This window comes from Zea mays, chromosome 3 (genome assembly GCF_902167145.1).
Source record: "Zea mays cultivar B73 chromosome 3, Zm-B73-REFERENCE-NAM-5.0, whole genome shotgun sequence".
In the NCBI taxonomy this organism is placed as follows: domain Eukaryota; kingdom Viridiplantae; phylum Streptophyta; class Magnoliopsida; order Poales; family Poaceae; genus Zea; species Zea mays.
In genome coordinates this window covers 180666785-180683573 of record NC_050098.1, presented here as the reverse complement: position 1 = coordinate 180683573, position 16789 = coordinate 180666785, and the positions used below count along the sequence as shown (strand labels likewise).

Sequence of the window (16789 nt, the reverse complement as noted above, 5' to 3'; positions counted from 1 at the left end):
CGTAGCTAGTAGCTAGTCGTCGGAGGTGAGTAACTGCTGACGTTGAACCTGCCTGCCTTTGTCGCTCTGCTGTGAAATCGCGATAGATCTTTGAGCTCAGATCGCACCTGACCTGGTAATAAAGGGGTGAGGGAACTGGAGACTCGAGAGTGGAACGTGATGCGGGCTTCCTCTCATCCTCTGAAAACGAATAGCGCGACTATTGGACTGGCCGGATGCGAACGGAAACGGCAACCATCGGCCCAGCTCAATGGGTCCTGGAGCCTTTGGGCCAGCGGGAACAAATCTGTGGGCCTACAAAACGTTTATGGCCTTTTTTTTACTAGAAGTGACGAACCTTCTTCTCGACTTCTGTTGGCGACCGTAACGATGAATGGGCTGAACCAGTAGCGCTAGTTGTTTTTTTTTTTGAACCGTCCTGCTCTGCTACGGCTACTCTGCCTGCGACGTCTGGGTCCACCAACCCACGGAGCATAGCCGCCGCCGTGCCCTGCCATCCGACGGGGACGTGGTCGGATTCGACACCGAAACCTTTGCGGTCCGATGCCGCCTGCGCTGTTGTTTGCTGCGTCTCCATTGACCAGGCAGCAGGGGCGAGGCGAGGTCAGAGCGAGCGAGCTGTTGGTGTTGGCCGGGTCGTCCCTGCGCTCGGGACCGCTGCCGCTAAAGCACACGCCCAGCGCCCGCAGACCAGTCACACACACATACTTCGGCTGCTGCTCTCCCATTTGTCTCACCTCGCTCTCACGCCTGCCTGCGTCACCGGAAGCGACCCCGCGGGCGAGCGATCCGATCCCCTTCGCGGCCTCGTCAACGACGCCGAGGTATAGCCGTATTTCTCCCTTGCTCTGGCACCGATTTTGTTCCGAGGAAGTGATCGGCTGTAGGCTTTCGTTTCGATAGACCCCCCCGCTCGAGCTTCCCGTCGCTGCTGACTTCGATTTTTTTCGTGTCCATTTTTCTGTTTTTTGTCATGTTTGTCTCGGCTCTGGAGTTCGGATAGGCGGTGTGGTACGGTTTTCAACTTTAATAAACTACCGTCATATGTGTAGTCGTGTGCTCTCCTATGTGTCATCATGATTACTATAGTACCTCTGTGATGTTTGATTGGATGCTCTGTTTTATGTTTATGTGATGAACTTCATGTCGAGTTTGGCCAGTTACTCAGTCAGTTCATAGGAGCACATATGATTCAGCATGCAATAAGATGTGTGCTACGCCGAACCCGTAAATTGTTTTCAGGTCACTCTGTGAAGAACTGGAGATGATCTTAAGCAGTGAAAAATCACACGATCACACTCTCAAACATTCAGCTAACCATTTTCCTCAACCAAATTCCCCTCCCCCGTGATCCTCCTAGTGTCAGCCATCCCTGCGGACTGCTTGGAAACTTATAAGTCAATTATCAGGGTTTTTTTACACAAATTTGAGTATCAGTTTCTTAATCATGAGCAGTTGTGCACATTAGTTTTGACTGACGACTGGCATATTGCAATGGCGGCGGCGGCGGCATGCTTCTTTTGTGGGGTTTACCATTGCAGCGGCGGCGGCATGCTTCTTTTGTGGGGTTTACCTGACTCCATGGACACTTTAACGATTAACACCGAGTATAGCATTCTGCTGCAGAACACTGAGGAATGGCTGAAGAGGATGTCCAGCCCCTTGTGTGCGACAATGGCACTGGAATGGTTAAGGTTCGTTCTCCTGTCCAGCAGCCAATCCTTTTGCCTGTCTATTCATTACTGATCTAATAAACTGATGGGATCTTGATGCCAAACAGGCAGGTTTCGCTGGTGACGACGCGCCGAGGGCAGTCTTTCCCAGCATCGTAGGCAGGCCACGCCACACTGGCGTGATGGTGGGCATGGGCCAAAAGGATGCATACGTGGGCGACGAAGCCCAGTCCAAGAGAGGCATTCTGACGCTCAAGTACCCAATCGAGCACGGCATTGTGGGCAACTGGGATGACATGGAGAAGATCTGGCACCACACCTTCTACAACGAGCTCCGTGTGGCGCCTGAGGAGCACCCTATACTGCTGACCGAGGCTCCTCTGAACCCCAAGGCCAACAGGGAGAAGATGACCCAGATCATGTTTGAGACGTTCAGCTGCCCGGCAATGTATGTGTCCATCCAGGCCGTTCTTTCCCTGTACGCCAGTGGACGAACGACTGGTACGTTACGTTGCTGCATCGAACCTGTTTCATGTCAGCATTCGAATAGCAGTACGTGTAGTGAGTGGCGACAATCTTTCTGTGCAGGTATTGTGCTCGACTCTGGTGACGGCGTGAGCCACACTGTCCCCATCTACGAAGGGTACACGCTTCCTCATGCTATTATTCGATTGGACCTTGCCGGTCGTGACCTCACCGACAACCTGATGAAGATCCTCACCGAGAGGGGTTACTCCTTCACCACGACAGCCGAGCGAGAGATTGTCAGGGACATCAAGGAAAAACTTGCCTACGTTGCACTTGATTACGAGCAGGAGCTGGAGACGGCCAGGACCAGCTCCACCGTCGAGAAGAGCTACGAGCTGCCCGATGGCCAGGTCATCACAATCGGCGCAGAAAGGTTTAGGTGCCCTGAGGTGCTATTCCAGCCATCCTTCATTGGCATGGAATCTCCTGGCATCCATGAAGCCACGTACAACTCCATCATGAAGTGCGACGTCGATATCAGAAAGGACCTGTACGGTAATGTTGTCCTCAGTGGTGGCTCCACTATGTTCCCTGGCATCGGTGACCGCATGAGCAAGGAGATCACTGCGCTTGCCCCCAGCAGCATGAAGGTGAAGGTGGTTGCTCCGCCGGAGAGGAAGTACAGCGTTTGGATTGGTGGCTCCATTCTGGCCTCTCTCAGTACCTTCCAGCAGGTTGTTAGTTTGTTACTGTCTCAAAATCTAAATTCAACGTTTCTGCTTGCTTTGCAGTTCTAGTGTATATGAAGTTTGATTTATTAATCTTGTTATTGTGTTGTGTAGATGTGGATCTCCAAGGAAGAGTATGATGAATCTGGTCCAGGCATCGTCCACATGAAGTGTTTCTGAATTCTGGAGCTGTATATCTGTTATTTACTTATATTTTCAGTTAGTTGGGATGCTAGATTGTCCCATGGTTTCTCTAGCATTCTTGGTTCTTTCTAAATCATTGAAGGGCTGTTGGCCATGAAGCATTGTGAAAGATGGTTAGGTCGACTGATGTACTACATGAAGAAACATGTGTAACTTCAGTAGTACGGATGGTCAGGTCAGTGTTTTTTTTTTCAAGACCACCAGATCAGTGCGTTCCTGATATGCGCGATCTGGGTTTCTACACGACGCAAGGGTGCCGGCTGTCGCGTGTCGCCCATGCAGTTTGAGTCTTTGAGAGTTCAGTTGGTTTATGCACTTCTGTACGTGGTCATGGAATCATTCGCATTTGCGCCCCGCCGTGGCGTGGTTGTTGATTTATACTTGGATATGTTTGTTTTATTCCTTCTCATGAAACAGCTGTTGTTGTCTCTAAGTGCTAGTTTGGGAGATATAAACCCGGAGAGGATTGGAGGGGCTAAATTACCCTTCTTATTCAATTTTGAGTAAGAAGGGGAATTTAACTCCTTCAATTCCTTCCGGTTTTATGGCTCTCAAACTAGTCCTAAAGGGGTAAATTGTTTATCCTTCAGGACTTGTTTGGGTAATCTTGGATTGGAGTGGATTAAGGTGGTATAAGGTGTATTGAAGTGTAATATAAACTAATTTCCCTTTAAATTCCTAAAATACACTTCAATCCACCTCAATCCCTCTTTATCCAAACAAGGCCTCAACTGTTTTAGATACTGTTGGAGCAAACTTCATTTGCCTTGGATTTTACTTCGAGTACCATGCGAGTTCCCGAGTTAGCCAAAAGCCAAGATTAGCACGCTTGCATGACTTTGTGTTCCGTGTCCCCGAGAACTTCTGTTGTCATGTCGAGGCCCTATCTGTGAAGATGAAGGTTCAAAAGCTGATGGCAGGTTAGCAGATTCTAACTATGGCCTTATTCGGTTATTCCTATCACACGTAGATTAGATGAGATTGTAAAAAAATATAAAAGATTTTGACTTATTTGGTATTGAAATACGCTCAATCTCACCAAATTTATATGGATTGAGAGCAAAACAAACAAAACCTAAAGGCTAAGGGTATGTTTGGCAGGGCTTTGACTTACAAAAACAACTTTGGCTCTGAGTTTTTCTGAAAAGTAGTTTTTTTGCTAGAGTTAAAGCGTTTCGCAAATGGTGTGACACAAACATCTTATCGTAGAGCTAAAGCAAAGCCAAATCAGGTGAAAATATTATTTATGGCTTCTTCTCCGCGGTACAAAAATGACTCTAACTTTTAGTTGTTTTTAGGCCCGTTTCAATCTCACGGGATAAACTTTAGCTTCCTGCTAAACTTTAGCCATATGAATTGAAGTGCTAAAGTTTAGCTCCTTGGGGTGTTTGGACTACTTTAATAAAGTTTAACATATTGGAACAAAAAGACACCCATGCCCCTAATGCGGAGAGAGAGAATGGGGTTACAGGGTATGGGTGGAAAACGGGGTTCCCTGGCCCACGTTTAGCTACTTTTAGCACTCTTTGAGCAGCTTATTAAATAATATGTGCTAAATTTTATGGGTTTTTTTACATTGGTCCCCTTAGTTTCGTCACGGTACTCGTTGCTACCCTTAGTTTTTTTTACTCAATTTTATCCGGTCCTCGTTCCCTTTGCTCATAAATACGCAATTTTATTCGGTCCTCGTTCCCTTTGCTCATAAATACGCCTGGACGCCGTCTCCGTCCACTTTAACGTGACTTACAGAGTGGGCCCACTGCAAAAAAATCCCCACTCGACAGCAGGCTCTTCTTCCTCCCAATCCCGAACTCCATCTCAACCGCAACCGCCCGTCGCTTCGTGGCCGCCCACTCACCACGCCCGCCTCGCCCGCCGCGGGAGGGAACAAGCGCTCAGGCTGCTTTGTGGGGGCGCCCCGCCGGGAGGGCGAATCCCGGTGGAGGTGAACCCTGTTTGCCAGCAGATCTCGCCGTTGGGAGGCCAGAGCTGGGCGGCAGAAAGAAACGTTGTGCTCGAGTTCGAGGTCCTCGCGGAGATAGCCAAGGCGAGAGGGAAGACCGTGGCGCAGGTTTTTAATCTGACAACAACACAGCTGCCTTTGTATGCCAGACGCCCAGGTGCTGATGATGTCTTTGGTTTGATGCCTAGAGCCGCCAGGAGGGAGGAAGACGTCGCCGGGACCTACTGCTCCGTGCCTCCAGTTGGTACGCGTCCCACGCTCCGTGCCTCTAGCCATAGGCTACTTCGTGGGGGCGCCCCGCCGGGAGGGAGGAAGCCGCCACTGGGAGGGACTCGTTGCTCCGTGCCTCCGGTTGGTCCGTGCCTCGTGCTCTCGATGCCTTCAGCGGGTCTGCGCCCCTACTCGCACTCCAGATCCAGAGGCACTGCAAGCTTTCGGCCTGCTGCTCCTATGTGAGATCCAGTCGTCGACGTGATCTTCTTAACAGTAGTGTGTGAGATCCAGACACCGACGCGATCTTCTTGACAGCAGCAGCAGTCTCCTCCAGGCAAGGAGCACAACCCTCTACTATCTATAAATGTTGCCACCCTTTGCCTATATGGGTTCTTAACGTCGTTATTTCCTATGAAATGGGATGAATCGTATTATTCCCAATGATGAGGTTGAACCAATAGAAGTAGTTGCTGCCCCCGATGATGATGAGAGACAGTATCCTGGGTTTGTTGACAAGTGGGATATGCTAGAATTTGAGGACTATAATGGAGACATTTTCACAGGGGCACAATTTAAAGAGACTGATAAAGAGGAGGAGGAAGAAAACATAGCTATGGGGGTGGATGAGCAAGGAGAGGGTGGTGATGTACCAAGAAATGATTATGACAGAGATAATCCATCCTTAAAAGAAGGCAACACATTTGCATCGATGACCGAATTTAGGAATGCACTTGATACCTATTGCATCAAAGGCGAGTATGATTATGTAATTGACAAGAGTGAGCCAACTAGAATGACTGTTCATTGCGCATTTGAGAGCTGTCAGTGGAGGATATATGCTTCCAGTATGCGGAATAGTACAATTATTCAGGTCAAAGTGAATCCATCTCCTCGCACTTGTCCAAGTGAAAGAAAAGGGTCACATAAGTAGCTAAAAGTAGATGGTGTGCAAATGCAGTATTAGAATGGGCGACATATAACTCATGCATTGGTACAACTGAACCGGTAAAGAAGATCAAAGAGAAGTACAACATTTTGGTGCCTTACATGATAGTGTATTATGGCAAGGAAATGGCTCTTGACAAGATTTATGGCCCATGTAAGGAAAGCTTTAACTTATTATTCACTTTCAAAGCTGAAGTGGAGAAGGCGTGCCCAGGTAGTGTTGTTGAGATTGACCATCATACGGTGGATTATAAAGTGAGAGGCAAGATTTTGAACAAAGAATGTTTTATAAGGGTGTTCGTTTCATTCAAAGCATGTTGGAGTAGGTTCTTAGCTGGTTGCAGGCCTTATTTAGCAGTGGATGCAACAACTCTTTATGGGAGGTTTAGAGGCCAGTTAGTAGCTGCTTGTGTCATTGATGCACATAATTGGCTACTAGGTATATGCCCGTGCGTTGCGACGGCATATAAATTATTCGATACAAAGTTAGTATATAACGATTACATAAAAATAAACAATACATATTATCATCAACTACAAACTTATCTATTGGCACGAACACTAAGCATGACATTAATAATCTCAAACAAATATGATAAATAATATACATAGTTGATATTTCACAGTACATGATTGCAATTTTTCTCCACCTTCAGAGGCAAGTATAGCACGACTATAGTAAAAACATGACCCTACAAAGACAACCATTTACAAAACTTAACTTCCAAGGGTATTCATACTTATATTATATCTTTGAGAAATAAGATAGTAGCAGCGGCTTGTACATGCTTTGGTCAAAGAATTTAAAGAATCAAGGACAGTACTATTAGTGTGGCAGTAGTGTAAAACATCACCATAAACAATTAAGTTCTACACAATATATAATAAATTTTATGATACACTTGACTAAAATGTCCATCCATGTGTGTTAGCTGCGGCTCACTTGCCAGGTTGTCTCAAAGTATCACGCTCAACCAATTGGCCAGATAAAGCTCTTGTCAGATCATACGTTGACAACAACCTTCTCTTGAAAGCAGAGCAAATACACAGTGAGCTAAAATGAAGCTTTAGCTTCAGAGAATGGAGAGCTATCATGCTACCAGCGCTCCTTATCTTACCACAGGCTCGAACCGAGACGATGACATGTTGTTTTAGAGGATCCTCAGCACCAACAAGACCTACAAGAGACGGGTCTGGTCTAGCTCAACAACAGGAGAGTCAGGCGTCTGTAAACACATGATACGAGGAAGAGGTCAGGCAATGTCTTTGTAATATCCTCAAGTGAAAAGGGTATACTGCATTTAGGAATGAATAAGGGAAACCATTAAATATCAGTAGTAATAGTTTTTTAAAATAATGTGGATAACATTTTTCACAGATAACAAACCTGGAATCAGCATCTAGCGGTATAGAGAAACACATGGTCATATTTGATTCATCAAGTACCGCATATTTCAAGATTGATGTAAACTATGAAAAGGTAAGTTGTCAGTTGATGCCATTTTGGAAAAGAACACAAACCAAATGTGGTACAAGATCGTAAACTATATTAGGGGAACTGACCAACTTACCTCTGCTAAAATAGTGTTTGTACCATTCACATCATCCCCGTACATACTAATTATTCGCTCTAGTTGTTATATACCGAGGGCCTGAAGATACAATAAAAATACGAGTGCAACCGTAAGAGAAAAGATAAGCAACGGAAGAAACTTGGTCAAGAAAACTACTTACAGGGCACACATCGGTGTGTATCTCTTATGTATTCATTGGCTAAGAGAAATCACCTGATAAAAGAGTAGCAGAGATCAGTTAAACCTTTCCAGCTTGGTTGCTCATTTTACCAATTATTCATCAAATCCTGAAATGCAGCAACTGTAGAAATCATTAAGCTAACATTAGTTGATCATTTCTGCATTAATAACTCTAGTAGTTGATTAGTTCTTAGGATCGTAAATTCATGTGAGAGGAATGTAGGCAAGTACCATTTCAAGGAATTGAAAGAGGGCTAAGCTTAAGGAAGAGAATTACAAGAAAAAAAGAAATATTCAGTGTCAAGCTTTATGTTTTATCATGAGAACATACTTCATATATGTTTAACAATTAGAGCAAAAAATAAGGTGAGAACACATACTTCCCTATATCTTGAAGGTAGCTAAGACACATCTACCTTATTGACACAAAAAATAATCAGAATAAGGTAAAATACCAGCAGCATATTTTAGTTCATATGTAGACATAATAAATGTTGCATTTTCCCCTAGCAAAACATTGGAAATAGTTGATGATATAAATGATGCTAATATAATCATAGCAGCAGCAAAACATTTCATAACTGATGCTAATATAATCATAGCAGCAGCAAAACATTTCATAACTGATGCTAATATAATCATAGTAGTAGTAAGTGGCCGTAATACTGTTTCGATAGCAAAAAAAGCACCCAACAACTGCAGCATTGAATCCTAAAGAACATAGTAACACAAGTTAGGGGAGGATATAGGGAAAGAAACTCAGTAGCACGAAGGTTATAAAAATGAATTTAAGCAAATATTTATTATTCCTAAAACATTTAATGTTTCTACTTCCTAAACAGAAGTGCAGCCAAAATTTATTAGCACAGTCTACGTTTCATACGAAAAAAATAAGAGCAACCGCAAATTATTATTCTTCAGAGCCTCCCCATTTTGTCATAGTACTAAACAACAGGTAGAGTCGACTCCTGAAAAACCTGAAACCGCTTTGTGATAATGTCTATGTTGTCGTCGTCTCTTCCCTACAGACAACCAAAAGAAATGGACTAAGCAAAACAAACACAAGTTACAAGCCAACGCTAAGAAATGAATGACATGCAAGAGCAAGCCAGACCTGATTTCTATGTAGAATGCGCCGCTCAATGTTACAAGCCCGGGGCGTCTGACTCCCCTTCGCACGGTCCTCTCTCGCCGCAGATCCGGGGCGTCTGACTCCCCTTCCATGGAAGCTGGGGCGCACAGATCCGGGGCGTCAGATACTCCCCTTCCATGGAGGCTGGGGTGCGCAAATCCAGGGCGTCAGACGCTCCCCTTTCCTGGACAGCGCAGACACGGATCAAGAGGACTCCCCTTCCATGGAGGCTGGGGCGGCGATCCGGGGCTTCTGATTCTCCTTCCATGGACAACGCTATAATATTATAGATCTCCCACCGTTATTATAGATCTCCTAATAAATTTCACAATTGAGATAAGTAGTGTTTGATCGATAATCTGAATTTTTCATGTGGGTCCCATATATTATAAACAGAACGGAGTACAAATGATAAAGCTCAAGAACAAGTGAACCACTAATGATTCTTACCCAAGGTCAGCATAACACCTCCTAAATCCCAAATATGCCCATAATTTAGTCTCTTGTGAAATTGTTTGGACATACTTCCCTTTTAATAAATATTTCCATTATTTTGATGCAGTAAATGGATAAACAATGGTTGCAGAGCTTAACTTCAATCTTTCTCAGTCATGTGGCCTTATTATGTTGTCAATACTAAAAGATTATGGATGTGTTTGGTATGAGGTCAAAGTAGGATGATGGCATGCCTGAGGTGTTAATCTTAATACAAAACAAACATTCGGTGGTGTTACACTGCCCAAATTATCTCTCTTCTATGCTGGTATAAAGGTAAAACTATCGATGCACAAAAAATACTTAAATGGTTAGCAGTGCAGTGTGAGGATAACATGAATCACAATGGCTACAAGAACATGAGGCATTGTTCATGTTGAGTGTAACAAAGAAAACTTAAATAAACATATGTAGAAATGATGAATCCAGCGAATGAATCCAAGTAAGGAACAATGTGAATAACTCAAGCATAAGCAAACTATATGAGCAACCTGAAACTGAAACTATAAAAAGGTAATGCTACGGTAACAAGTATGGCATCTGTGGACAACTGAACATCCCCGCCATATCTTGCCTAGACCCAGTACAGTATTGCACGCTTTATATGCTGTTGCAGTAGAAAATTTGTTTTCCCATATGCAATGTTATTAAAAGTTAGAACATCAAAAAAATTGTCCCAATATTTATTCTCTCTTACAATATACAATATATAGTTTTCAAGCTCTTTCGGTTTTGTGATAATAAAAAGACAGAGCAGACACGTAAGTTCAGAAAAGCAAGACAAGGGGAAAATGCGGGACAAATAGTGCACAGAAGCTAGTTGAGATAATCCAATGTTCATAAGAATTATCTAAGAAAGAAACAAGTAATGAGCGCTATTGGTCTACCATATGCACAAAGCTTCTTATCTATTTGATTGAGGCAACAAAATATAGTAGACAGTCATGCTTGTAGAAAACGGGTGACGCCTAAGAGGGGGGGGTGAATTAGGACTTCTAAAACTTTTACTAAACTTGGCCATAATTAAATCCCTAGAGCAAAACCTATGCAAGAATCAAAACTAGAATGTGCAAACTAGGTTTGGTCTAAGTGTTGCTATCTCTACCGCAAAGACTAAGTTTCAATCTACACTAAATAAGTATGACAACAAGATTGAAACTTAAATGCTTAATATAAATGCGGAATGTAAAGAGCTAAGTAGAGAAGCAAACTCTCGTGGATGACGCCGGTATTTTTACCGAGGTATCCGGAACCGCGCAAGGTCCCGACTAATCCTCGTTGGTGCCCCTACGCAAAGGGAAGCCCACGCGAGGGCCAAGCACCTCGGTCGAGTAACTCCGTAGAGAGCCGCGGGCCTTCTCCACGCGCAAGTGGTGCTCCGCTTCCGGCTCCTCTCGGACGCTCCCCGCCGTCTCCACTATCGAGCTTCCGGCCGAAACGCCGCGGGCCTCGTTCCCTCCGGTACACGGTGGCGGCCGTGACACAAACACGGTTGTCACGGTCTCGCAAGACTCTCGCCCCACTCGGTACAATTACAACGGCTCGCGCAAGAGCCGAGGGGTTGTGAGGTTTATCTAAACTCACTCAACTAACTAGGATTCACCTAGAGCAAGCGCTAAAGCGGTCTAACTAACCTAAGCACTTCGCAAAGCACCTACGCTAATCACCGAGTGATTCTATTAAGCACTTGGGTGTTTGAGCACTTGGAAATATGCACTATGTGTATTGGAATGTTGCTTGGGCTCTCACACTTGAGAATGGCCGGTTGGGGTGTTATTTATAGCCTCCACACCCTCAACTAGCCGTTGGACAGAAAGCAGCAGCTTTCTGTCGTCGGGTGCACCGGACAGTCCGGTGCACCACCGGACACTGAACAGTAGATGTCCGGTGCGCCTATGTCAGCCGACCGTTGGCGTCTGTAGCAGTCGACCGTTGGATCCGACCGTTGGATTCGACCGTTGCCGTCTGCCCGTTGGCACACCGGACAGTCCGGTGCACACCGGACAGTCCGGTGCTACAGCCCGAGAGCGCCTGCCTGCGGCCTCTCTGCGCAGACCGTCCGGTTGTCGCACCGGACAGTCCGGTGCACACCGGACAGGTACTGTGCACTGTCCGGTGCGCCACCAGGCGCTGGCTGACAGCCCTCTTCTCAGGTTTCTTTGCTGATTTCTATGGGCTTCTTTTGTTCTTGAGTCTTGGACTTCTATGCATCTTTTTATGTCTTCATTTGAGGTGTTGCATCCTCATTGCCTTGGTCCAATCCTCACCGCATCCTGTGAACTATAATTATAAACACTAGCAAACATATTAGTCCACAGATTGTGTCAGTCATCAACCACCAAAACTTCTTTAGCCAAAAGACCCGGGGTCCATTTTCCTTACAATCTCCCCCTTTTTGGTGATTGATGACAACACAACCAAAGCAAGCAAATAATACAAGTATTTGAATGTAAATATGCATTTCACTTGCTAAGATGCATGATTGTCCCCTTAATGTGATATTATGGACTTAAGCCTCCCCCTAACTCCATAAATCACTTACTTCCTATTTTTGGACCAAATAACCAAAACCACTTGAAAAGTCATTTGCAGATAAAATTTTAAAGTGGTGGTTTTTGGTGTTTGATAAAGTTTTCATTGCTTTGGTCCCTAAACTTCTCCCCCTTTGGCATCAACCACCGAAAAGGAAGACATTAAAAGCATGTAGGAAGTAAATAAAAGCTTGCCCTCATCAAGAATTGTATCAAATGATATCACTAGAAGGATATTAAAATTAAACTAAGTGAATGATACCACTTGAAGGAGTCCTCAAAAGATTACTCCCCCTAAATGAGTTGACTCCTTTAGAAAGAGTTTTTCTCCCCCTTTAGAGATGAAGAAATACTCCCCCTGACAGAGATCCTCTACTTAGGAAAAAGCATGTGAAAATTAGAGGTGCAAGACATGATTTGAAAAGACTAGCTTCCCTTATGCATAGGTAACAGAATATGAATTAACTACTTATGCATTTTTGCAACATGGAAGCATATGATATGAAATATAGTCTAATCAAATATTGGAGAAGACATGTAAATGATACTGAATGTAGTCTCAAAAGATACCAATTGATGATCAATGGCGAGTTTGAGAGACATGAGAGTTCTTAGAGATTTTGCAGTGGAAGATTGTTGTCTTTCTCCAGGGACTTCATTTTCCTTACAATGAGACTATCACATGAAATAGACTTGAAAAGGTGTTAGTCTCAAAGTGTTAGATTATAGAGTAACCTCCCCCTAAAGGTGTGCATACAAGTTTTGAATACTTGTAGGAGACATGCACTTTGATTTGATATCAAGAGGGGCAAATTATCTATAATCCAAACTTTGGCACATATAAGTTAAATGATACACTTGTGGAAATCAAAGATTTTCAATTGATGCATCATTTACTATGGAGTGATATAAAAGCTATGTGCCGTGCTTAAATACACATTTTAAGCCATGTAGGTTTGCTTAAGTATATGAATTAAACGCAAGCAATCCTACCATATGATTTACCTAGTATGCATGATTTTAAACAAAAGTACATAACAAATGTAATACTAGGCAAGAAAGGTAAACTAGATAAAAGATAAATAGATACACATATCTAAAAACGAGAAATACAATAAAACTAGTTACCTTGGTCATGGGTGGGAAATTTGGGTCCAAAGTTTTCACTAACCCACTTGGCAATAAACTTGATCCAATATGATGTACCCCATGATATACATCCCAACTTTGCCAAGTCTCCAAATTTCCCGCAGACTTTTGGTCCACTCACTTCCCTTTCGGGATCCAAACCTTCTTGGTGCTTTTCATGGTTGAAATTATCTCTTTTGGCACCCAGATGCGTTTGGCCCCCTTTCCTTTGTTGGCTTGCTTGTTGGCCTTGATTGCTATCACCTTTCCATTCTTTTTCTTCTTGATCAAATATGGTGTAGCGTCCTTTTTGTTCACCTTTTTGATGTAGGTGCTGGAGATTTTGCTTGTTGGCTTTTGCTTGAGCTTTTGCCTTTGTTTATCTCCGGTCATCGCCTTGCATTGGAAAGACTTGTGGCCTTCCTTGTGGCATAGCCTACAAATCACAGTTTCTCCCTCTACAGGCTTGTTCACTCCCGCAGTGGTGTTATCCTGTGGAGGTCGGATTTGTTTGGCTTTGCCTTTCTTGTCATACAAAGCCTTGCCAAGACGAGTCACTTCTTGCTTTAATTGTTCATTTTCCTTTGCAACCTCATCAGAGCATGTCTCTACAACAATATTCTCAACAACAACTTGGTTGCAGGGGTTAGAATCATCAATTAAGTCAAAGCAGGAAGTAGAAGCATCTTTCTTAATAATTTCAGGAATTTCAACTAAAGATGCTGCTGGGGTGCTACCAATGTTTTCTAGCTTAGTAGTTAGCTCATTATTGTGTATGCTGAGAATTTCCATTTTCTCTAGCAAATTTTCAATAGCTTCTTGGGAGCTAGCTAACTTAGCCTTAAGTTTTTCATTCTTTTTAATAAGGCTATCATCGGTAGCAGTGGATGGAGCACTAGATTCTAATAGCTCAAGTTTAGTTGATAGCTCACTATTTAAGTTTGCAAAAGTTTCAAATTTTTCTAGCAAACCTTTGTAATCATTTTGAGAGCTAACCAACTTATTTTTCAAAGTTTTAAGTTGAGCTTTTTGCTTAGTGCAAACATCCTGGAAAAATTCTACGGCTTCCGCAAGCTCATCTAGAGAGGCTTTTCCCTCACCTTCATCATCACTACTACTTTCATCACTAGAGGATGGAGTGCTTTTGTTACCTCTTGCCATAAGGCATTTGTGTGATGACCGTGATGATCGTGACGAGGACCGGTGGCTGCGCGTCCTTGGAGGTTCATCTTCACTTGAAGAATCATCCCACGTTCTAACACTTGTTAGCGCCTTGCCTTTGCTCCTCTCCTTGTTGGGTTTGGCCATATTTGGACAGTTGTCCCTGAAGTGGCCCTTCTCCCCACATGCGAAGCATCCTCTCTTCCTTTGCTTTTTCCTGTCAATGTTAAAGAGAAGATCCTCGACCTGCAGGGGCACACCCATTAGATTAATCTTGCGGATCATCCCCATTACCTTTCCGACGCGTCGGATCGTTTCTTCGTCCTCGGAGGATGATGTGCATGGTTGATTATCTTCATCATCATCACTTTCTTCTTCTTCCTCTTCTTCACTTGAGGAACTTGGAGTGGGAGCCTTCTTTTTGCCCTTCCTTTCATCACATGCAAAAGCATATGGTCTTGAGGAAGTTGGCTCCTCTCCCCGACTCATTTTTCGCGACATCTCAAAGGCCGCGATTTTCCCAATCACAATGGTCGGGGTCATGTTGCTCAAGTCCTCCATGTTGTGAAGGATGGTGATGATGCTCCCATATCTTTGTTGTGGTAGCAGGGAGATAATCTTCCTCACAATGTCCGCATCACCTAGCTTATTAATGCCAATAGAATTGAGCTCATTGATAATTAGATTCAAGCGAGAATACATGTCTCTAACAAGCTCATCATTTTTCATAGCAAAAGAATTATACTCATTTAAGACTAGGCAATGTTTTTGCTCACGGACATTGGATGTGCCGTCATGGAGCTCATGCAATTTTAGCCAAATCTCATTAGCAGTTTTCAGGGTAAATACTTGATTGAAAATATCCATGCTAAGAGATTCATACAAGCAATTTTTGGCTCTAGCATTTAAATGAATTTCTTTTTCCTCACTCGTGGTGGGTTTCTCGGGATTCTTGAGGGGTTTCATCCCGTCACAAGTGACTCTCCAAACACCTAGATCAACGGCCTCTAGGTAACAAGCCATTCTAGCACTATAATATGGGAAGTTAGTGCCGTCGAAGTGTGGTGGCCTATGGGTATCCATCCCTTCCTCTAAAAAGCGTCGGCCCTTTTAGCGGTGAAGCTAAAACGTTTCAAATGAGCCAAACCGGGCTTTGATACCAATTGTAGAAAACGGGTGACGCCTAAGAGGGGGGGGTGAATTAGGACTTCTAAAACTTTTACTAAACTTGGCCACAATTAAATCCCTAGAGCAAAACCTATGCAAGAATCAAAACTAGAATGTGCAAACTAGGTTTGGTCTAAGTGTTGCTATCTCTACCGCAAAGACTAAGTTTCAATCTACACTAAATAAGTATGACAACAAGATTGAAACTTAAATGCTTAATATAAATGCGGAATGTAAAGAGCTAAGTAGAGAAGCAAACTCTCGTGGATGACGCCGGTATTTTTACCGAGGTATCCGGAACCGCGCAAGGTCCCGACTAATCCTCGTTGGTGCCCCTACGCAAAGGGAAGCCCACGCGAGGGCCAAGCACCTCGGTCGAGTAACTCCGTAGAGAGCCGCGGGCCTTCTCCACGCGCAAGTGGTGCTCCGCTTCCGGCTCCTCTCGGACGCTCCCCGCCGTCTCCACTATCGAGCTTCCGGCCGAAACGCCGCGGGCCTCGTTCCCTCCGGTACACGGTGGCGGCCGTGACACAAACACGGTTGTCACGGTCTCGCAAGACTCTCGCCCCACTCGGTACAATTACAACGGCTCGCGCAAGAGCCGAGGGGTTGTGAGGTTTATCTAAACTCACTCAACTAACTAGGATTCACCTAGAGCAAGCGCTAAAGCGGTCTAACTAACCTAAGCACTTCGCAAAGCACCTACGCTAATCACCGAGTGATTCTATTAAGCACTTGGGTGTTTGAGCACTTGGAAATATGCACTATGTGTATTGGAATGTTGCTTGGGCTCTCACACTTGAGAATGGCCGGTTGGGGTGTTATTTATAGCCTCCACACCCTCAACTAGCCGTTGGACAGAAAGCAGCAGCTTTCTGTCGTCGGGTGCACCGGACAGTCCGGTGCACCACCGGACACTGAACAGTAGATGTCCGGTGCGCCTATGTCAGCCGACCGTTGGCGTCTGTAGCAGTCGACCGTTGGATCCGACCGTTGGATTCGACCGTTGCCGTCTGCCCGTTGGCACACCGGACAGTCCGGTGCACACCGGACAGTCCGGTGCTACAGCCCGAGAGCGCCTGCCTGCGGCCTCTCTGCGCAGACCGTCCGGTTGTCCCACCGGACAGTCCGGTGCACACCGGACAGGTACTGTGCACTGTCCGGTGCGCCACCAGGCGCTGGCTGACAGCCCTCTTCTCAGGTTTCTTTGCTGATTTCTATGGGCTT

The 16789-nt window shown here is 44.6% G+C and overlaps 2 protein-coding genes across 3 annotated transcripts; both read left to right on the top strand.

Annotated features, from left to right (window-relative positions):
- Positions 1-696: 696 nt before the first annotated feature.
- Positions 697-3488, top strand: LOC100273396 (Actin-7). Of its 2 annotated transcripts, none has more exons than NM_001147833.2 (5): positions 697-824; positions 1627-1694; positions 1781-2174; positions 2262-2875; positions 2984-3488. In NM_001147833.2, the coding sequence occupies exons 2-5, from the start codon at positions 1638-1640 to the stop codon at positions 3047-3049; spliced, it is 1131 nt and encodes a 376-aa protein (NP_001141305.2). In that variant the 5' UTR covers positions 697-824; positions 1627-1637; the 3' UTR covers positions 3050-3488. The 2 variants fall into 2 exon arrangements, with proteins under 2 accessions (NP_001141305.2, NP_001402883.1); NM_001415954.1 differs by having other exon boundaries at positions 1614-1694.
- A 1363-nt stretch (positions 3489-4851) lies between these two features.
- On the top strand, positions 4852-6484 carry LOC100272433 (uncharacterized). Its single transcript, NM_001146908.1, has 2 exons — positions 4852-5144; positions 5225-6484. The coding sequence occupies exon 2, from the start codon at positions 5671-5673 to the stop codon at positions 6178-6180; it is 510 nt and encodes a 169-aa protein (NP_001140380.1). The 5' UTR covers positions 4852-5144; positions 5225-5670; the 3' UTR covers positions 6181-6484.
- The last annotated feature ends 10305 nt before the right edge of the window (positions 6485-16789 follow it).

What these genes read in the sequence shown, in the direction of transcription:
- LOC100273396 (NM_001147833.2), top strand. Translation starts at nt 1,638, where the DNA reads ATGGCTGAAGAGGATGTCCAGCCCCTTGTGTGCGACAATGGCACTGGA. An exon ending in ATGGCACTGGAATGGTTAAG is followed by an intron (nt 1,695 to 1,780) that starts GTTCGTTCTCCT and finishes GATGCCAAACAG; the next exon opens with GCAGGTTTCGCTGGTGACGA. An exon ending in CTCTCAGTACCTTCCAGCAG is followed by an intron (nt 2,876 to 2,983) that starts GTTGTTAGTTTG and finishes TGTGTTGTGTAG; the next exon opens with ATGTGGATCTCCAAGGAAGA.
- LOC100272433 (NM_001146908.1), top strand. Translation starts at nt 5,671, where the DNA reads ATGAATCGTATTATTCCCAATGATGAGGTTGAACCAATAGAAGTAGTT.